Source organism: Phoxinus phoxinus (genome assembly GCF_949152265.1).
Source record: "Phoxinus phoxinus genome assembly, chromosome: 5".
Lineage (NCBI taxonomy): Eukaryota > Metazoa > Chordata > Actinopteri > Cypriniformes > Leuciscidae > Phoxinus > Phoxinus phoxinus.
Window position 1 is genome coordinate 21172903 of NC_136880.1, and position 23534 is coordinate 21196436.

Consider the following 23534-nt stretch of genomic DNA (forward strand, 5'->3'; position numbering starts at 1 on the left):
CCTCTCTGCAGATTAAATGGGCAGTGTAATCTCTTGACCTTCACGTCTATCTCTGCGGTCTTTCCACACAATCATTAATTAAAGCTTCTATCTTTCAAATGGCCATGATATAGGTAAACCTGACTTGAAATGTATATGCAAGAAATGAGAAATGGGTTTTAACCATAAAGGGGATATTTATTCATAGTGAAAAGCACCTTGCATAAGTATCCTTAGGATGCAAGCATAATGAATCATAATCATGTTTGAAAGCAATAGCACATTTTCGCAGGTTTCTAAAAACATAAACTCATAGATGGAGGTAAAATTTGTTAAATTGCGTCTTTTATTATTTTTGGACTGTGCCTTAGAACGGTAAAGGCATTACCATGGGAATTAATCACTCGAGCGTCTGAGCCTCTACCTGTTTAATAACAAATTTAATCACTTCCTCCAGAGGTTCATTAGCTCAAAAAGGAAAAGTGTGAGGTTTTATTAGCCAACAGAGCCTTCATTAAGAGCCAATTAAGTAATGAACACAGCATACCTTCTTCTTGTAAGGGCATAGACTCTTTATTCTCTGAACAGTATATGTGGTAAACACAATAAGAGGAGAAGACAAACTTTGTATGATGTGATGCTCTAGAGCAAAGGTTTGAAAAAGGGTTACAAAAACAGACAGACAGATAGATAAACAATACAAATCTTCCCTAAATCCTTCAAATTGCATGACACAAAATTGTTTCTTCAGGGGTATTGCAGGCTACACGTGTGCCTTCTTGAATGTTACAGTGGGGATCAGGACAATCACAGTTAAGACCTTGAGCGTGTCTCAGAACCAGTGATTTTCTTGGACAGATAGTGAAACAAAGTAAATACTTGTTTTAACGATTTTGATTATTAAAACCAGTTGCGCATCAATGACCTTGTGAATTTCCAAAAAAAACAAAAACAGTATCATTATTCCAGTCTTCTGAAGAATCTTGCTGATTTGCTGCTCAATAAACATTTCTTATGATAATTACTTACCATTTCATATTTTTGTGGTAACCAATTGTTTTCAGGATTCTTTGATGAATAGAAAGTTAAATAAGAACAGCATTTATTTGAAATAGAAATCTATTTGTAAAATTATAAATGTCTTTACTGTCACTTCTGAACAGTTTAATGCGTCCTTGCTGATTTAAAAAAAAACTTTTGAATTTTAGTATGCAAATCACAATTCTCTCTTACAATAAAATGTGATACTAATGTGAAATTATTAATTTGTAATTTAAAACGAATTACACACTGTATACAATCAAAATATAATATGAAATATAATGGGAAAATCTAAATAAATAGCAGAGGGGTACCAATTAAAACAAGTTGCATGTGCCCAATAAAAGTAACTTCACATATGAACACACACAGGCTAAATACAGTATTTGTGCAACAAACCGAAAGGTAAAAAACCAACATTGAAGAAGCTGAGGAGAGGATGGAATGGAGATGGTTTGCCAGAATTGACAGCTTAATGTGTTTTCAACAAGTTGTGTTGATGGCTGAGGGTGGATCCGAGGCCGCATGGAGCACAATACACTGCCTTACATCCAAACAGGATAAAGTGAATGACACAACACCTGTAATTCAGAGCAATCTTTCAGCCTGCTGTTTGTTTTCCATACACATTGGCCTACAATGTTGCCAATGCATTCAGACAGCTATTATGTGCTCAATGTTTATAAAGTGCTCTCCAACAAGGACATTAGGGACTATGAAACCCACTGTAATTACTTATCAGAACAAAAGCCCAAAGGACAGGAGAGCTCCTGGCTGGCCAGGAAATACACAGACATATGGGATCTTATTCAGCGTTATTGCTGCCATCAAGGGCTCATGCTGTATCTCCATTTCTATTTCAGCACTGAGAGCTATAATCATAAAAAAACTGAGCCGAGTGAAATGGCCTTTTACATCCAGATAAACAGACTCTGGACAGGTATAGAAAAGTTGTCTGCGACGACATTATAGAAACACCCTATATCTAATAATAGAACGATGGCTGAATGCAGACAGAAAGAAGGCTCGCGATCATCAGTGAAAAGTTGTTGAAGTGTCAGTGACAGAACATTAGACAGGCGAACATGAGGGACAGACCCCACTGAGCCCGAATCACCTACGAATCCATAATGACGTGGATCTCGTCAGTTTTACATTTATAAATAAAATCTCTTTACATTAACTCGCACAATAAAGAAAAAAGGATGTTTGGATGGATATATTGTACATTTGCTGGGGAGCACGCCACGGGCAGGGAATCAAGAGTTCTGAGGTTCAAATACTCTTGAGGATGTTTCATCAGAGAAATCACAGATGATTATATCCTTTCGCATAGTTAATTGCTATAAAATAGTGTACTGTCATATGAGAGAAACGACCCGTCCACAGCCACCTGGGGTGGGAATCATATAGTTGGTGCACATTAGCTTATAATTTCCTACATGAAAGAGATTGAGGATCAAGTGAATCATGCTGTAATTACACTTAAGAAGACTCATCATAGTCCCTCTCCAACCACGACTCTATCTGAAGTCATTTAACCTATTATTGACTGATAGCAGGAGGCGAGACCAAGTCACACCTTATGAGCTTCATGCTCACCCCTGGCTTAATTTAGCAGTGTAACTATTAGCCAGAGGTGGAAAGTAACGGATTACATTTACTCGCGTTACTGTAATTGAGTAGTTTTTTTGTGTACTTCTACTTTTTTAAGTAGTTTTTAAAATCTGTAATTTTACTTTTACTTAAGTACGTTTTGTTTGAAGTATTGTAATTCGCTCCATTTTTAAATCATATCCGTTACTGAGTAAAAAATAAATAAAATAATAATTTACAAGGGGGAAAAAAAATCGCGCTCCGGAAACTACTGCATTGATTGAAGGGCGGGAGAACCGTCTATGGCGAGAACAAACGCGCAAAAAAGGTGATGCAGACCCAGCTAAAAGTGAAACGCTGTCGAATTCGTATGAAGCGAACCATATGGGCATGTGAATACTTTAGATGTAGGAAAAACGCGTGGTTGTCCTCGAGGATAGATATCCAATTTGCAAAAAATGTGGACGCAATGTGGCTGCAAAAGGAGGAAACATAGAACACCATCCATCCGTGCAGATAAAGGTATGTCCCGTTTGCAGAGTGAATCCACGAATCCAAAATCCAAATGAAAATTCAATTTACATAACGCAGGTTCCACGTAAAACACGCAAATGATGTAGGCTATATGAATAAATTTAAAGTAGAGCTGTGCAATAAATCGCGACATGGTCTCTGAATATTAAAGCGCAAAAAGACTGCTATGTAAATATGCTTGTTCTGCGTGCCTCTGTGTGAATGAGCTGCGTCGCTTCTGTAGTCTACTACATACTCAAGTATGCCTGATGCTCATTGTGTTTTCAGCGTCTCACAAACAATATGAGGACATGAAATAGGCTACATGAACATTTAGAGAGCTGCTCTGAGAGAACGCCTAATGAGCATTTTCATCATTTTATTTGAGAAAAACCATTGTCAAATACACTCTAAAACAGGTCTTCACTAGAACCCGTCAAAATAAAAGTTTAGTGTAACTAGGAGAAATTATAATAGAAATAGCCTACCGGTGTATTACTATTGTATGCCTACAATAGAACATACTTCTCAAAATAATAACAACAATAATTAGAATTTTAAATATCGGAGTTATATTAACAAATATCCTGCAGTGAATGGCCGTTTCTGTTTTGAAGTCCATAAAAGTGCATCTATCCATCATTAAAGTGCTCCTTACGGCTCCGGGGGGTTAATAAAGACCTTCTGAACCAGAGCGATGAATTTGTGTTAGAAAAATATCCATATTTAAAACTTTACAAAGTAAAATAACTAGCTTCCAGCCACACGAACATACAGATTCCACTTAAAGGGCACCTATTATGCAAAATTCACTTTTACATGATGTTTGAACATAAATGTGTGTTGGACTTATTTTACATCTTGTGAAAAGGGGCATAATAGGTGCCCTTTAAGTCTAAAGCGCAATTTATGCGAGGAATGCGACGTACTGCTGATATTTACGCTATGCCATGACGCACTATCTACTTCGACGTCATAAATTGCGTAAGTTGTGCTAAAGACGCAAGTAGACTGCGTTTGGCCGGAAGCTAGAATTTTACTTTGTAACATGTTAAATATGGATTTTTTTTTCTTAAACTCATTGCTTTGCTTTAGAAGGCCTTTATTAACCCCGTATGGAAGCACTTTTATGGTGAATAGAGGCACTTTAATGGACTTTTTAAATATAACTCTGAAAGAAGAATTTCATATACACCTAGGATGACTTGAGGGTCAATAAATCATGGGCTTATTTTCATTTTTGGGTGAACTATCCCTATTTTCGGAGACATTGCCATACTGTGCAAATCTCATACCGTTACAACCCTACACGCGAGAGCCCCCCACCCCACCCCACCCCCGCTGTTAAAAAAGTAACTAAGTAACTTTTACTCTGAGTAAATTTTTAAATGAGCTACTTTTTACTTTTACTTGAGTCGATTTTTAGACCAGTACTTTTACTTGTACTTAAGTAAAATTTCATTGAAGTAGTAGTACTTTTACTTGAGTACAATATTTTATTACTCTTTCCACCTCTGCTATTAGCGCTCAAAGCTTTATAATTACCATGTTCAACAAGCTCTTTATGGAGTGGAACTAAAGATCATCTTAGTGCAGAGATAAATACTGTCCAATGAAATGTAGCATATCAAAACCATATCTCTACCTCATTTGGAATGTAATATGAACACACACTGAAAATACAAGGTAATTAGTGGGGATTACAAAGGCAAGCATCACTACTACATTTGCTTATATTTAGGAGTAGGGATTTGCACATATTGGAGGGTTTTTTTTGGAGAGAGGGTGTACTACTTTTCTAAGCTTTTGATTTTTCTTTGGTGGATGATGTACTAATAATTACTGCAGACTAACATAGAATATGAGGAATACCTGGAGACCACAATATCATATCACATATCACCACTTCACCCGAAAAATAAATTCTGTCAAGATGACTTTGTGAAAAAAATGTTTTTTTGTTCATATGAAAGTCAATGGGGTCCATTGTCATTCGTATAGGATTCATGTGACGTATATCTTAGTGAAGCAGCTTCTCGAACAAGAAAAAAAATGTAGAGCAGGAATAGATTTTGTTCATCAAATTGATTGGATCATTGGATTGTTGTGGGTTAATATTGTTGTGATCTCATGTGAGTGACAGGTTGTCCCTCCCACCTTCGCGCCAGTAAACACATCATCAGAGAAGAGAAGTGATGTCATTACAAGAGGGAGGGGAAGTTATTTTGATTACGAGGGAACATGAATTTAAAAAATGGATAAATCATTTATAATAAATGCTGGTATATTCCATAAAAACAAGAATTGCCCATTTTGATTTCATGGTGACTTTAAGTCAGTAAGCAACAGCACGCAACAGCATAGTAACTGTTGACCATCTACAACATCTACATAAGTTTTTCTTGTACAAACACCACTCACATTTTTATCAGAAAATGTAAATCTAGCTTCATTCTGCTTTTCCACAAAGCCTGCAGCGCGTAGCAAGTCAGACTGTCAAATATGTGCCAAACAGAAATACAATATTGTACAGTACTGTCTAATTAAAGATATGGGGATTAATGTAGCTACAGTCAATCTGAACACACACATTTCTTGTTATTTTTTTGCTATAAAAAACACATGCACACAAACACTCTGCACATGCATTCTCAGTCACACACTAAAGCAAACACGCACACATCATGTCAGGTTTGCAGTGAGTTATTGGTTGCGCTGATTTCTCATCTCCTGTTGTTTTGTTTTCCTTTGAGTCTGGTCACCATGTCATCTCAGAGTAATATTCTCCACTAACAGCCTGCTGCACAACACTCAAAAGAAACTCCTACATTATCAGCATGATACAGACAGGTCTAGCCTTGCAAAGAGATGTATAGCCAATCTAAACATGTAGTTATTTACTTAATACTTTATATATTAAACAATACTGTTAATATTACACATCACTATAGAATACTCTGATTGTTTTATAGCATTCAGGTTTCATATTTGTTTAGAAAATTGTCGTGTGTGTGTGTGTGTGTGTGTGTGTGTGTGTGTGTGTGTGTTGGTGCGACCGGATTATGAGGACAAAAACCATGGATACATACCGACTCTATGAGGACATACCGTAACTACGAGGACAGCACTAATGTCCTCATAAGTCGAGCAGTGTAGAAAGGCTTATCAGGCTGCGCCTAACCACCTCCCGCTTTTTCTGAAAATGTCCTTATAAATCCGTTGTACCCGTTTTTCAGTGTGTGCCAGTGTATGCTCAGAGTGTATAATCTCCCTCTATGTGAAAGTCGACGCTACTGCAGTATCATACACATTTCATACACCCAGACCACGCCCAAGCGCGATTCATTGGTGGAACGCTGGAATCCTCGTCAGTGATTGTCTATGTGAAATTCGACGCTAATACACCCAGACCACGCCCAAGCGCGATTCATTGGTGGAACGCTGGAATCCTCGTCAGTGATTGGCTGCTGGAATCCTCGTCAGTGATTGGCTGCATTTCACACCCGTCAAAGTCAGCGCGCCTGCGCCTCTGATCTTCTATCGCAGACGTGTGGTGTGACGGTGTGAATAATCCACTGTCTATGGATTAATCTGAAGGTTAATCATCATCATGAAAGATTAATTAGCAGAATTCGAGCGAAGTTGACGAGCTATAGTGGGAGATTTTCACTTTATCACGAGGAAGGTAAGTGCGTTTATTTATATATTCTACCTTTGTGGAGTTAAGTGAGTCAGACAGTTTTGAATAACTTTAGTTACATTAACGTTACTTTAAAAGTGGCCATTAATCGGGCTAATATTATAAGTCCATAAGCAGTTAAAATGGCGTCTCCAAACAACTTGCACATGCTATTCACGTTTTTTGTTTTGTTTGGTACTTAAACGAAATTCTCTTGTTGTTCATAGATACATACAAGTATTAGTATTAGTTGATGAAAGATACATCTCCATGGATGCTTGAGAGAATTAATTTACATTTTGAAATAAATCAAATCTATGTTGTCATGTCATCATGATGACTGGTAAAGTTGAGTGGATGCATTTACAGTTTAATACAGCAAGATACAGAAATCTATTAAATAAACAGAAACGAAACTAATGTAAAAGTATACTTTCATTAATGTAATGTTACTGTCATTAGAATGACTTGAAAAAATATTTAGTTTATTCATTTAGGGCTGGATATTAGCAGACATTTTATGATTCAATTTTAATTCACATTCTTTCGATTCTATTTCCAATTTGATTTTACATCTATTATTTTAATGTAAATCAGGTGTAATACATGTAACATTTTCTAAAACTTTCTCTCTATAGTTAATTTTTGTAAGTAACGAGTTTAGCTTCGTTTGATCTGAGGCGCCACATTAAAGAGTGATAAAATGCTATTAAAATGGACTGAATTTGAAATCGGAGACTGTTTCTTATCAAAAGTAGCAAGCCTCAAAACCTCACTTATCAACTATTTATGTGTAACATGTTGTATTTATTGATATAGACTACAGTCTGACAATAATGTACTGTATATAAAGCATCTATCTATCTATCTAATATGTATATATATATATATATATATATATATATATATATATATATACACACATACTAATTATGTTGTCTGGAATGTTTTCAGTCAACATGTTAAGAAAGAAGAGAATAAAACCTGAGCAGGATGCAAAAGAACACATATTGTCGGGCAAAGACAAAGCCTTCATTGAGGGACGACAAATCAACACATTCAAAGGTAAATTGTGCACCACAAGGCAATCTGACTATGTTCAGACTGCAGGCAAATCAAATCATAAAGTAGGCATGCACTTGTAAGAATGCAAAGTAGGCCTATTGCTGGCAGTATGGACATGATCTTTCACATTCACACATTTTACCCTTGGGTAAGCCGCTCATTTTCATAAAGGTTAAGAGATGGAAAAAAAAAAACTTTAAACAATTTTTTTATTATTATTATTTTAAAATAAATACTTAGCTATGTATACAGAGAATAATGTTTACATTATTCTCTGTATTCATAGTTAAGTATTTATTTTTATTTTATTTTATTTGTTGTACCTAATTTGGTTACAACCAAATTCAACTAGTAGACTATATCACAGTGAAAACCAATGCTTGATTTTTTTTTTTTTTTCTTTTTTTTTTCTTGCACCTCATATTACATTACACAGTTTTACAGGATTTAACTCTTTAAAAGGATAGGTTGGTTAGCTGTGTAACATATAGGTGCACTTGGATTCATGTTTTATTTGTATTATTATATATTATTTTGCTCTTTTAGGGAGAGGTGTGTTTGCACTTGAGCACATTGAACCATCCACCTTTGTTGTTGAATACCGTGGGATTCTCTCTCAAAGTAAACATGTTAAAGATGTTCAAGGCAACTACTTGTTTGACTTCACATGGAATGGAACACGTTATTGGTAAGTTTCTTTTTTGGTTTATTTATTTATTTTTGGTTCATATTCAGAGCAAACTAGTTGCATGTCATTCTAATAAAAACAGTTATGCTTATGATGATTATTATTATTACTATTATTATTACAATATAGGGCTGCACGATTTGGGGAAAATGTCATATTGCGATTGAGGTCAATATTGCAATTGGAATATGCAATTGCGATATAATAAACAAATGGTTTCATGAGTCTACTTGCTTGGATCTAAAGCAAAATGCACACACCGATTAGTGATAATTCTGAAATGTGTATTTCTCAACTCAAACTAGCAACAACAACTAAATGATTGATAACATCGAAGCCATTGATTTCTGGATATAAATTAATCCACCCCCATTAAAAACATTAATTATAGCCATCCAACATTACAGTGATTCCATCATTACAATTGAAAGCTATAATAAAAAAAACATTTATTAGACTTTATTAAATATAACAGCTTTTAATTTAAGTGAACTTCAAATAATCATCACATAAACCCATAATAAATGTCATATTTACCTGTGCCCTTCCTGTCTTTCAGGTATACAGAAATTTAATAAAGTTATCAAACATAATAAATAGACTAATCCTTATTAAAGCTACATAAGTTCTTTAGTCAAGAGCAGTGAGTAATTTTCTCTGTCCCCTTTGTTCTTTGATTAACTTTACTGACAGAAAGCTTTGGCTGCTGGCCCTTTAAGAGCAGCCGCTGCTGACAGAGACGCGGATCTCACATGCGCCTCATTCTCTCACAACTCTATACCTCCATCATAAGACTGCTCTTATGTTATGAAGATACTCGACAAACGACATTTTGGCATAATTGTGTGTTATTGTTCGTTCAAGCGCGAAAGAGAACTGTATTTCTGGCGCGTGTCTTTCTATGAGTCACAGTCGGACATTCAGCGCTAGGCTTGGGAATCGGTTCCAGGTTCCGGTTTGGAACCGGTTCCAAACGTTCCGATCCATCGGTATCGTACACGTCCACACGTTAACGATTCCACTAACGATTCCGAATGTTCCTTTCCATTAGGCTGGGCGATAAATATATTTTATTGATTAACTCGAATGTGTAGTGTACGTCGATATGTTTGAATGAAAATCGGTTTTCTCTTTAACATCCGCCGACGCTCGGTCTGGGCTCCCGTAGTTCCGAACGCGCTCAGCGCGTTTGCCATAGAGATACAAAAACAACAAAGCAAATGAACAAGACCGCGGCTGCACAAGCACACCCGCCAAAAACATTTACAAACTGAATCTGCACGCAGGGCTGCCAACTCTCACGAATTCACCGTGAGACTCACGCAGTTGTCACTTTCCACACGCTCTCACGCCACACATCCATTTTCTCACGCAGAGAAAGCACCGACAGAGAAGCGTACGGTACTATTGACATTAAACTAATTCCCAGCTCTCAGATTCTGTCAATTTAATTACAAAATTCAAACAATAAACACCGTTTTGGTGCTTGTAAATTGACATGACAGATTTCAGTTCAAGCGGCACGTGAGCCGATCATCTGTTAGGCTACTACTAAGTTAATAGTAGCCTAAATTAACTTAAGTTCGAATGATCAATAGGTTATTTGAAAGATACAGTTCAACTTACGAAATGTAATAAAATCGATCGATCAAGTGTTTTTCAACCTCAGAAAGAGGTCCATAAACACTAAACAGCTCAGTCACGTAATGTTAAGTTCACCGGAAAGCCATTTAATAATCACAGCACGTAGGTAGACTTAAAAAATTGTCTGTTGAGAGGAGTATTTTGCTAAATATAATATATTGCATATTTATTATATTTTTACCTATATCATTAATATATTATAAGGTTGTCATAAAAAAACGCATTTTATTATAATTTGAGATGCTATTTTTAACCTTTAATAATAATACCAGCTGACAGGGCTCTGCATTAGGTGAGATTATTTTGGGAGGAGAAAAATTAACATATTAACGCATCTACTGTACCTAATATTTATCCAAAGGAATCGATATTGAATCAAGATCAGAATCATTGTTTTAGAAATGTTCACTTTTTCTTTTACAGAAGCATTCAACTTCTGTATTGATATTCCACACTTGGTTTTCATTCTCTAAAACCACTTTAAATGAGACATTCAAAGCCAACAACTCTCAAAGCCACCCTGTAAGTGTTCAGCAAATAGTACAGGAATCGATATGGGAATCGATAAGGAATCGCATCGATAAGCAGACTTGACAATGGCATCGATATCGATAATTTCTTAACGATGCCCATCCCTATTCAGCGCGCTCTCTTTTGACTTGTCTCGCATGAATGGTTTTAAGCAATCGCATGAGAGCATTATCATGTAACACTAGCCAAAGGATGACAAAAAATAACAGATGCTGCGTTAATTGCGTACCAGCCCATTGTTTATTTTACATAAAATCGCAGCATTTTGCGTCATATAATTGCACAGGCTTGACATCGCGATTGCGATAAGATTAATCGTGCAGCACTATTACAATAGCAGATTTGCTATGGTTCTCATAACATGAGGAACTTATTAGTTAGTGATAATCAATAACATGGTTATTTTTCAACTGGGGTATTATTGTTTTACCTTAAGTGGATCATCTGACCTATTAAATTCTTAGGAAGTCAAGTTAACTTTCACAATGTGTATTTGAATATAGGTTAAATAGGCCAAGGTTAGCCTAACCCAAATGTTCAGTTAGAACCGTATGTTTCAGTGTGTGTCTATGTTTTAAGTTTCTTACTGCACTATTTTTCACAACATAGATGCAACAGAGTACGGTGGACATTCACTTGGACGACTGGTGAATGATCCAAATTGCAAAGTCAAGACAGTCATTGTTGACGGAAGGCCACACCTGTGTCTGTTTAGTATAAGACATATCTTTCCAGATGAGGAGGTCACATACAACTATGGGGATTCCTCTTGGCCTTGGCGTTTAAGGGTGAGTCTCTTAAAGAATTTATCACTGAAAGTCAACCATGTTCTGTATTTCATGAATGTTAGTTTTTTATATGATGCAGATTATTTTTAAAAATTCTGCATGTCTGCTTTGTGCACGACGGAGCAATGAAAGGGACACTAGATATTTAGACTTTGGTTGATACTAGAATTAGTTGCGGTGACCAATTGGCAAACATCCTTGCCTCAGTGTTGTACCTGTCTTTCTCATAATTACAGGAATTGTGTGACGAGACATCAGTGGCTGTGACTGAATGCAGTGTGAATCCTTCCTCATCAGTGAAACAGAAAGTAAGTGAGCGCATGTTCCTTCATTGTTTTCTTCTCTTTGACACAGGCAATGTTAAGTGTAGGATGGTTGGGTAGGGCTGGGTACCGAGTCTCGATACTTTTTAGGTACCGACCGAATTGCCTCGATACTATCGAGTATCGAAACATGACATGTTGTTCGGTTCCAGATTTCGATACCTAAGGAGTTAACTCGTCAACGTCAGTGCTCAAACAAATACATATGAAATGCACAACGACACACATAAAGTCGCTCACGCACATACACGCAAACTCTCTTCACACGAAACGCGCGGAACTCTCCGCGCACACTCATATGAGACGCGCGCGCGCGCACGCACAGACTCTCGACACGCATACTTATGAGACGCGAGCACACACACACACACACAAACTCTCCGTGCACATATTCATATGAGACGCGAGCACACACACATAATACCTTAAAGATGTGGAAAAGTCGATCAAAAGTGTGGCTACATTTCTCCAGGCTCGATGCCAACAGCGCAATGCAGTATTTGCGGTAAAATAATTGCTGCAAAGACCGGTACCACGACAAACACGATGAAGACCTTGACAGAGCACGGAGTAAACATAAGAGCAGAAAGTTGCTTCGTCTTCGACTGGTAAATGAAGAGATACCTTGTTGATCACTCCAGTGTTTATATTGCAATAAATAATAACCTACTGAATGTACACTGCCGTTCAAAACTGTGTTGGTTAGTCAGAATTTTTTTTCAGTAAGGATGCATTAAAGTTATCAAAGGTGACATTAAAACATGTGTAATGTTACAAAATATTTAGTTTTTAAATAAATGCTTTTCTTTTGAATTTTTTATTCATCAAAGAATCATGAAAAAAATTATCATAGTTTCCAAAATATTAAGCAGCAAACTGTTTTCATACTTCTGAAGTTTCATGTCACACTGAAGTAATGATTTTGAACATTCAGCTTTGACATCACAGGAATAAATTACATTTTGAAATATATTAGATACGATTTTAAATTGTAATACTATTTCACAATATTACTAAAGTTTTACTGTATTTTTTTATTTAAAAATTCAGCTTTGGTGAGCATGAGCACTTTATAAAAAAAATGTTATTCCTTTGTGCACAGGCTAAGGAGCATGAGTCAAACTATTTAAAAAAAATTATAACTAAATAAAAAAAAAAAAAAAGTTTTTCTGAGGTAATATGTTATGTAATCTTGTTAAAATGGATTTCATAAAATTGGTATCGAAAAAAGTATCGTTAGGAACCGGTATCGAAACTGAGGTATCGAAATTGGCACCGGATCGAAAGATTTTGAACGATGCCCAGCCCTAGTTGGGCACCATACTAGACTGGTTGACGTGGACTGGTGTCTTAAAGACCCTGTTGTGACGTCTCAAATTCGAGTAAAATGTACCTTGCTCGGTTCATTCATTTTCATAACTCGTGCGTTGGGGGATGGGCATGACACTGACCTGAAATGTAAGGACAGTTCTCCACTACGAGGACCGTCATGTCAGGGATAGGGTTTGAGGAAAAGATGTTGTTTTGGGTATGTGTCGGCTGCTTTATTGTGGATAAGCTGTAGACCCAATATGCACACTTTTCAATCTGGATATGCTTTGTGACTTTCAGTCACAGAGACGTAAACTGTTAAGGCCCATTCACACTAACCATAACTGTGTTAGGGTCCAACCAGCAGACGGTAACGTTCTGTTTATTGTGATCGCATCTTTGACTGCCGCTTATATATTGAAGCATGTTATAGCAGAATTGATTCCGATTGGCTGTCAATTAAGCAATGTATCGCAATACAAAAATGCAACAATATATATTGTGGATAGTGACAATATGTATTGTGTATAGGACGCCCAAAATAAAAATTACTGTTTGAGGGGAAACAATCAAGTTTACAGAGTTTTAGTGTCAATACTATATTAAACTACTATATATATATATATATATATATATATATATATATATATAATGCAGTGGGGGAATATTTGTGGGTCCTGATAATGCTAAATGTCTTTTGTTACCAGTGAAAAGTGGCCTTCATTAATTTAAATATATCTAGTTGGGGACAGAGTGCAAGCATATTTGTCTAAAACAAATCCATCCATCCATCTTCTTCTGCTTATCCGGGGCCGGGTCACGGGGGCAGCAGTCTAAGCAGAGATGCCCAGACTTCCCTCTCCCTAGCCACTTCCTCTAGCTCTTCCGGGGGGACACCGAGGCGTTCCCAGGCCAGCCGGGAGACAGTCTCTCCAGCGTGTCCTAGGTCTTCCCCGGGGTCTCCTCCCGGTGGGACACGCCCGGAACACCTTCCCGGGAAGGCGTCCAGGAGGCATCCGGAACAGACACTCCACCCATTTGCATTAACCCTTTGAGCCCGACGGCATCGTCCACGACGCCACACGACTCCTCCGATAAATATTTATATTATTTGATTGATTTTCTTACCGTTTTTTGCAGCAGAAAGCTAACGAGCTAGCCGTCACGGGGGTGTCTTTGGTGTCTTTCTAGCCTTTACAGAAGTTTTTCTATCCAGCCTGGAACTTGTGCGTCCTTTCAGAGTGTTTCAGCAATAAATCCAAACGCTTATATCCAAGTTTTATCCACTTGATGTCCATAATTTATACATTTTCTGTAATTTTTGCCGCTAGCTCGATGCTAGCTGCCATTTTGGATATCACGTGATTCTTTGCGTAAGGTTGTTGACCAATGACAGGCTGATCCGTCGTCCACGTTGGTGTGCGTCATTACGCATGAACCAAGGCTGATATTGTAGAGAGAGAGAGAGAGAGAGAGAGAGAGAGAGAGAGAGAGAGAGAGAGAGAGAGAGAGAGAGACGCACGGCACAGTGGTTTCGAGGGGAGAGAGACGCACAGAGAGACGCGAGTTTTGAAGAATACACGGAGAATAATGGATCGTCAGAGATTGAGAAACATGGATCTAAATCAAGCGCTTGCCTTTTTTGATGCCATGGAGGATGATGGATTTTCTGGAGAAGAGAGCTTTTTGACTGATGAGGAACTAGATTACCAGGATGGTCTAGACCCTGCTGAAGAGCAAGTTCCATTTATTTCTTTACTGTAAAAGTATATTAAAAAAAACCCCGAATATAATAAAATATAAATTTTCTAAATATGTAATAATAAGTTCTGTAAAAGTAGTATTTCGTTTTCTATGTTTGTTCCAGAGTAGTATGAGTTGTGGATTACACTTTGTCTCTCAGCCATTGAGTTTACCTAGAGATACAAACAAAGGATAGTGGGGGGTTGGTCACACCTTTTAGCTGTGGAGAGAATGTCTCAAGGATGTTGTAGTGGGGGGTTGGTCACACCTTTTAGCTGTGGAGAGAATGTCTCAAGGATGTTGTAGTGGGGGGTTGGTCACACCTTTTGGCTGGGGAGAGAGTGCTCCCATTCTCCCATTCTTCCGCTGAGGAGGGTCCTCCCACTTCTGCTGCAGCATCCCAGCCTCCCACTTCTGCTGCAGCATCCCAGCCTTCCACTTCTGCTGCAGCATCCCAGCCTTCCACTTCTGCTGCAGCATCCCAGCCTTCCACTTCTGCTGCAGCATCCCAGCCTTCCACTTCTGCTGCAGCATCCCAGCCTTCCACTTCTGCTGCAGCATCGCAGCCTTCCACTTCTGCTGCAGCATCCCAGCCTCCCACTTATGCTGCAGCATCCCAGCCTCCCACTTCTGCTGCAGCATCCCAGCCTTCCACTTCTGCTGCAGCATCCCAGCCTTCCACTTCTGCTGCAGCATCCCAGCCTCCCACTTCTGCTGCAGCATCCCAGCCTCCCACTTCTGCTGCAGCATCCCAGCCTCCCACTTCTGCTGCAGCATCCCAGCCTCCCACTTCTGCTGCAGCATCCCAGCCTCCCACTTCTGCTGCAGCATCCCAGCCTCCCACTTCTGCTGCAGCATCCCAGCCTCCCACTTCTGCTGCAGCATCCCAGCCTTCCACTTCTGCTGGAGCATCCCAGCCTTCCACTTCTGCTGGAGCATCCCAGCCTTCCACTTCTGCTGCAGCATCCCAGCCTTCCACTTCTGCTGGAGCATCCCAGCCTTCCACTTCTGCTGCAGCATCCCAGCCTCCCACTTCTGCTGCAGCATCCCAGCCTCCCACTTCTGCTGCAGCATCCCAGCCTCCCACTTCTGCTGCAGCATCCCAGCCTCCCACTTCTGCTGCAGCATCCCAGCCTCCCACTTCTGCTGCAGCATCCCAGCCTTCCACTTCTGCTGCAGCATCCCAGCCTCCCACTTCTGCTGCAGCATCCCAGCCTTCCACTTCTGCTGCAGCATCCCAGCCTTCCACTTCTGCTGCAGCATCCCAGCCTTCCACTTCTGCTGCAGCATCCCAGCCTTCCACTTCTGCTGCAGCAGCCCAGCCTCCCACTTCTGCTGCAGCATCCCAGCCTCCCACTTCTGCTGCAGCATCCCAGCCTCCCACTTCTGCTGCAGCAGCCCAGCCTCCCACTTCTGCTGCAGCATCCCAGCCTCCCACTTCTGCTGCAGCAGCCCAGCCTCCCACTTCTGCTGCAGCATCCCAGCCTCACACTTCTGCTGCAGCATCCCAGCAGCTGCCAGGAATAGGCTAGAGGATGGATACCCGACCCGAGCCCGACGGGACCCGCCGGTACCCGACGGGCCGGGCCGGGTTCGGACAGATATTTAGAAATGATGGGTCGGGTCGTTCGGGTCGGGCTCAGTCACATCAGCGCGAAGACATTGAACATTTTAAATTTAAAACAGGTTATTATGTAGGTAGCCAATGTGCCTGATGCTTTCACTTGATGCAAACGTTCGTTTTTGTGATTAAAATATATGTAAAATATTACCATAACGTCTGTCTTCCTGTGTGCGGAAATTTGTTTATGTAGCCGTGGCCCGTGACAACGAAACACGTGCATGTACGCCTGTGTTACGTGCGCTTGTTGCTCCGCGCGCTGACACGCTCATCTATTGACATTTCTGAATCTCTTCCTTAAGTTGCTTAATAAAAGCGGGCTTTCCACACAAACAAACGTACATGTGTCATTAGTATGAGAATAAAAAAAACGGGATTTTAACTTTCGGTCTCGGGTCGGGCTCGAACATAAATATCTGTATGCCTGTCGGGTTCGGTTACTGCTCTGTCGGACGCGGGCCGGGCTCGGACAGAAAAATTCGGCACGATCCGCACTCTAGAATAGGCCATGGACGGCTGCAGTCACGGTCTAGAGGGAGAGCGCGGTCAAGGTCAAGATCCAGATCCGGCAGCTTGAGGGGTCGACAGAGTCCTGAATCCACAAGGTCGAGATCTAGATCACCACAGCCAGCAGCCCCAACTCCATCATGGAACAGTAAGAGTCAGCCAGACATCCCTCCAGTGCCCAAAAGGTTCGTCCCAACAATAAAGCCGGGACATCATCCATATACACACCATTGGACCTTTTCAAACTTTTTGTCAGTGACAGTGCAGCAACCACTTTGTGGACTGACATTTAGGACTGACTTTCTTTTTTGCACTGGTGAGACTGACAAATATCCGGGACTACTGGAGGACAAACACCATTTTCAGCCAACAGTTTCCCCACTCAGTGATGGCACGTGACAGGTATCAGGTCATTTCCTGGAACATCCACATGAGCGACCCTGATGAAGATGTCCACAACGACCGGAAGAGAGGGACACCAGCTTATGACCGGCTGTTTCGTCTGAAGCCCCTTTTAGATGACATCAAACATGCATGCAGAGCATTTTATCGCCCACGGCAGAACCTTTCAGTGGACGAGAGGATGGTGGCAACAAAGGCTCACACTGGCATGACGCAATATATGAAGGCGAAGCCAACTAAGTGGGGCTTCAAACTTTTTGTGCTGGCAGACAGCAGCATTGGGTACACTTTAGACTTTGCTGTATACACGGGGAAGTCTGTGTTTGCTTCTGGTGTAGGACTGGCATACGACTCGGTTATGTCCCTCATGAACAAATCATTCCTAGGGAGTGGCTACAATGTGTATGTAGACAACTTCTACACAAGTCCAAAGCTGTTCATGGATCTCTACAGCATGAACTTTGGGGCATGTGGCACCTACAGGGACAACAGACGAGGATGCCCCCGCACAACCACAAATGCCATGAACAAAAAGGATCCTAGGGGCACCATCAGGTGGATCCGTGACGGCCCTCTGGTTTTCGTAAAGTGGATGGACACTCGGGAAGTCTCTGCTCCACAATTCACCCGGCCTTCTCTGGCAACACAGTTCAGAGAAGGGTAAGAACTCAGGATGGAGGCTGGAACACCAAATCCATTCCATGCCCAACCCCTGTCACTGAATACAACAAGAATATGGGAGGTGTTGATCTTTCTGATCAACTCATCCAATACTACTCAGTTCACCAAAAACCATTTCAGTGTAAAGTGGTCCTTTTCGTGTTACACAGGACCAGAGACTAGTTTTCCCTGTGTGCTTATCTGCTGATATTTCACATGGTCCGAAACTGTTTAGATTGTAGGGCTGGAATACATTTTAATTGTTGCTTTTTACCCCTCAGGAAAAAGCCAAATAAATCAGGATGAAACTGAGAACTCCAGAGGTATTTAAACATTTGGGTATATTAAAGTTATTCCATGTATATACATAGGTGTATAGGTATACATATGTATGTTTGTTTGTTTTACAGAGACCAAATTGAGGAGAATAGTGAAAAGGCCATGGAGCCCAAATGAAGTGAATGCTGTCATGAAACATTTCAGAGTCCATATTTCAAAGGGACACCTTGCAACAAAGGCAGAGTGTGAGCAGTGCAAGACTGCAGAGGACCCTGTTCTGAGAGAAAGAACGGCCCAAAATATTAGGGATTTCGTGAGGAACCGAGGTTTGATGTTGAAAAAGAAATCATCTTAGAGTTCTTCGAGAGATCAGTGTTGCCTTCCATTAAAGGTTGTATCAGCGATTTTAGGCCCAAAAAAGGCCCAAATATAAATGATCACATTCATCTAATTTTTCCTAACGATCCGCTAGCTGCCCGCCCCATAAGTATGCCGTCCAAAAACCGCGTCTCTGTAGGCAGCCTAGGCTCTGAGATCTGCACACAAAAGGTGGGGGTGTTGTGGTTTGAGATTTTGCGGTGATTGGTTGGAACACTGTTTATTTTGGTGGTTGGTGAAACCCATTGTTTTTGTGTGCAGATCTCAGAGCCTAGGCTGCCTACAGAGACGCGGTTTTTGGACGGCATGCTTATGGGGCGGGCAGCTAGCGGATTGTTAGGAAAGATTAGATGAATGTGATCATTTATGTTTGGGCCTGAAATCGCTGATACAACCTTTAATGTCTGTGGGTTTTGTTCTCTAAAGTGTTTTTGGGCCAGAAGAGTGTTCAAGACATCCTTTTATTTACTTTTATTAAAACACTGTTTTGAAAGAAATTTACAAATACATGCATTTACTTGAAGGCAATTTAATTTGGTTTTATTTCCAGTGTGTTGCTGTGGTCATTTTGAGGCACACTCCCTCATGCACTTTAGTCCCATAATGGTTAGAGATGTACCGATTACAATTTTGTATTGTAATCCAATTCCGATTTTTCCAAGGTTGACCCGCCGATACCGATTTTAGCCGATTCCGATTTCATTTTTTCTAACCACTTAACAGCACACACATTTATTTTCTATATGTTTTTTTTTTTATAAAACACCATATACTTCTACCCAAACTGAATAATAAAAACAAGTTTAAATGGGTGAATTTTCTATAAATATTTTTGAGTCATTTCATTTTCTTTTCTGACATAGCCTATTCCAGTTCTTGTTAAAACACACTAGACATGCAAATTCAGTGCATTTTTGGCACTTTTTGTGTGAAATCATATTTATTTTGCACATCAAAAAAAGTGTGCTTTCACTTTAATTGAGTGTGAGCAGCGCAGCAAAAATAGACTCTGCGCTTCACTGCTGCTCACGCGACGCTCCTGCTTGACGCTCACGCTCTGCTCCTGCTCCCGGTGTGATGCACTCATTGATTAACATGCACGCCGAAAAAAATACGCGCCTCTCATGCTTGCGGTGTGAAACTGACGTAATTCATGAGGTTTTCTACATGTGCGTTCCGTGTGCACGTGTGATGCTGATGTTGCGCGATGTTAATCATGCGGCGCCAGAGTGCGTTTGACCGGTATATGTCAGACTGACTGGCCGATCGCCGGTCATGGCCGATCACGTGAAAATCGGCCAATTCCGGTCCCAAGCCGATCAATCGGTGCATCTCTAATAATGGCCTTATTAGACCTCAGTTGTTGAGCCTTTTTTTTACCATTTGCAAAATAAAAATTGCCCTTTCAGTTTAATTTTGTTAGTTTTTATTGGCTGTCTAGTTGCATTTCTTCATCTAATTGTCCTTTAACTAGTCTTCTATGAAGTGTAAAACTTGCTGATCTTTAATCCTTTTCTCCAACCAGGTTCATTTTGCACCACGTGTATATGTTGGTTGATATAGCAACAGCACATTGTAGCACTATTTCCTTAGGTGTGCGTATTACTTTTACAGGTTTAGTGGCAGCAAAAAGATGCACAATCATTTGTGAATTCACTCTTTAACGTAGAATAGTTGATTTGGTTTAGTATGGTTAACTCTAATACAGGTACTCCTGCTATGTGTGGAGTTAATTGTGATGTCCATTTAAACCCAGTTTGTCCTCATAATCAAGGGTTAGTCAGGTGTTTGTGTGTGTTTGAGAGTGTGTGAGTGAGGTCCAGTTAAACCCAAAATGTCCTCATAATCAAGGGTTAGTCAGGTGTTTGAGAGTGTGTGTGTGTGAGCGGTCCAGTTAAACCCAAAATGCCCTCATAATCAAGGGTTAGTCAGGTGTTTGTGTGTATGTGAGAGGTCCAGTTAAACCCAAAATGTCCTCATAATCAAGGGTTAGTCAGGTGTTTGAGAGTGTGTGTGTGTGAGCGGTCCAGTTAAACCCAAAATGTCCTCATAATCAAGGGTTAGTCAGGTGTTTGAGTGTGTGTGTGAGAGGTCCAGTTAAACCCAAAATGTCCTCATAATCAAGGGTTAGTTAGGTGTTTGAGAGTGTGTGTGTGTGAGCGGTCCAGTTAAACCCAAAATGTCCTCATAATCAAGGGTTAGTCATGTGTTTGAGTGTGTGTGTGAGTGAGGTCCAGTTAAACCAAAAAATGACCTCATAATCAAGGGTTAGTCAGGTGTTTGAGAGTGTGTGTGTGAGCGGTCCAGTTAAACCCAAAATGTCCTCATAATCAAGGGTTAGTTAGGTGTTTGAGAGTGTGTGTGTGTGAGCGGTCCAGTTAAACCCAAAATGTCCTCATAATCAAGGGTTAGTTAGGTGTTTGAGAGTGTGTGTGTGAGCGGTCCAGTTAAACCCAAAATGTCCTCATAATCAAGGGTTAGTTAGGTGTTTGAGAGTGTGTGTGAGTGAGGTCCAGTTAAACCCAAATGTCCTCATAATCAAGGGTTAGTCAGGTGTTTGAGTGTGTGTGTGAGTGAGGTCCAGTTAAACCCAAATGTCCTCATAATCAAGGGTTAGTCAGGTGTTTGTGTGTGTGTGAGTGAGGTCCAGTTAAACCCAAATGTCCTCATAATCAAGGGTTAGTCAGGTGTTTGAGTGTGTGTGTGAGTGAGGTCCAGTTAAACCCAAATGTCCTCATAATCAAGGGTTAGTCAGGTGTTTGAGAGTGTGTGTGTGAGAGGTCCAGTTAAACCCAAAATGTCCTCATAATCAAGGGTTAGTTAGGGTTGTGTGTGTATGCATGATTCATATGGTTACAGATGTACAGTTAAACCCAAATGGTCAGCAATGTTCATTTAGATACTAATACCAAGTCTTGAACAATCTTCTCTTTTCACATTAACAAAACCCAATCAACTGGAAATATTTAGCTTTATTCAAAACTATCTTTAGACACAACTTCTTAAAATCTAATGAATAAATTAAGACTGACATTCAAGGTTCAATTATGAAAAATACTTGTGGGTGAATGCATTCGTCAGTGATGGTTAAATAGTAAACTCTCCTTTTGATTTTTGATTTTCTTAATTTTTAAAGCTAAAATATTTCCGTATTTCACTTTCCCTCTTCACTCACTTCACACCTGTAAATCTCACATTACAAACTCAGGTTAGTTTTCTGAAATCTCTCTTAAAGTTTAAGCCAGGGTGAACAATTGCTGATAATTTCTTGTTTTGTTTTTCTATATGCTGGTATTGAAACAAACTTAAGTGATGTGGCACTCTCATGGGTAAAGTTAGTCCAGGTTATACCAGGTTAGTCCTCATAATTAATGGTCAGATGTGTGTGTGTATGTGAGTGATGTCCAGATAAACCAGGGTAGTCCTCATAAATCATAATTAAATCAGGAAACGCCCACTCCTGCCCTGTCCTTACAGTGCTTTAGTTTGTCAGGTCTTCATATTACCAGACTGTTTCATTAGAATTAAATTCTGAGCAGTCAGATTTTTACCCCATGCCATAAGGAGCAGTTTAATATTTTTTATTAATGTCTATGACAAAGGGAAAGGTGGGTCCCCATAAACCAGGATGGATCTTTTTAGGGGGAAAAGTCCTTATAAAGCACCCGTACCAGTATGTGTGTGTGTGTGTGTGTGTGTGTGTGTGTGTGTGTGTGTGTGTGTGTGTGTGTGTGTGTGTGTGTGTGTGTGAAATAAATTTTACTTTTAATAATACTTTTATTATTATTTGATCCAAAGTGACAGGAAATGTATGTAACAATGTTAAAGTCTTTACTATATCAAATAAATGTTGTTATTTTGAACTTGAGATGGCTGGAAAATTTGGTTTACCACTCATCATGCAAATGCCTCTTTCATTGTAAATGGTTATTATTTGATCAACTATCAGTTGAACGTCATTGATGGTTTAAAGATGTACTTCACTGAACACTCAGTGGCAGATAATTGTGAGGATGTTTCCAAATTTAAACATCCCTGGAGAACTAAAGGCCTATATGTGGGCTGATGAAAGCCTGAGGTTACATGAGTTGCGTCGATGACTAATAATCTCATATCTGAATTAACTAGGAAGCTTGTTTAGTAAAGTGAGTCCTTCTCTACAAATAGCACAGTGCTTACAAAGAGGTATGGAGAAAAAGAAGGCTAAAACCTGGAGATTTCTCTGTATTGCATAATATAGTATTATTAGCCTGTGTGCTAATTGTTTTCCATTCGCTGTTTATTGAAATGTAATGTTCATATGCATTTGAAATATTCCTTACATCAGACACAGGAGTATTTTTTAAATGCTGTAATCCAACCCTCTATAGTGTTAGTGGAAGAAAACTCGCAACCCTTCTTTTTCCAATTACGGATGCGACACACCGACAGGGAAACCCGGCACGAACACACCGGGACCAGAACGGATATGACATGCCCACATATTACACACAGCCAATTTTCTCTCAAATGCTTGCTTTCAATTTAGACACACCGACATGGACACCGGAACGGACACGACACATCGACATGGACACCGGAACGGACACGACACACCGACATGGACACCGGAACGGACGCGACACACCGACATGGACACCGGAACGGACGCGACACACCGACATGGACACCGGAACGGACACGACACACCGACATGGACACCGGAACGGACACGACACACCGACATGGACACCGGAACGGACACGACACACCGACATGGACACCGGAACGGACACGACACACCGAC

At 40.0% G+C, this 23534-nt stretch overlaps 1 protein-coding gene across 1 annotated transcript; it reads left to right on the top strand.

Moving 5' to 3' along the window:
• The first annotated feature begins 7735 nt into the window (after window positions 1-7735).
• On the top strand, window positions 7736-18906 carry LOC306999247 (uncharacterized protein). The gene is made up of 6 exons (XM_079613773.1): window positions 7736-7873; window positions 8420-8561; window positions 11346-11524; window positions 11761-11832; window positions 18373-18414; window positions 18502-18906. The coding sequence occupies exons 1-5, from the start codon at window positions 7802-7804 to the stop codon at window positions 18385-18387; spliced, it is 480 nt and encodes a 159-aa protein (XP_079469899.1). The 5' UTR covers window positions 7736-7801; the 3' UTR covers window positions 18388-18414; window positions 18502-18906.
• Window positions 18907-23534: the final 4628 nt, after the last annotated feature.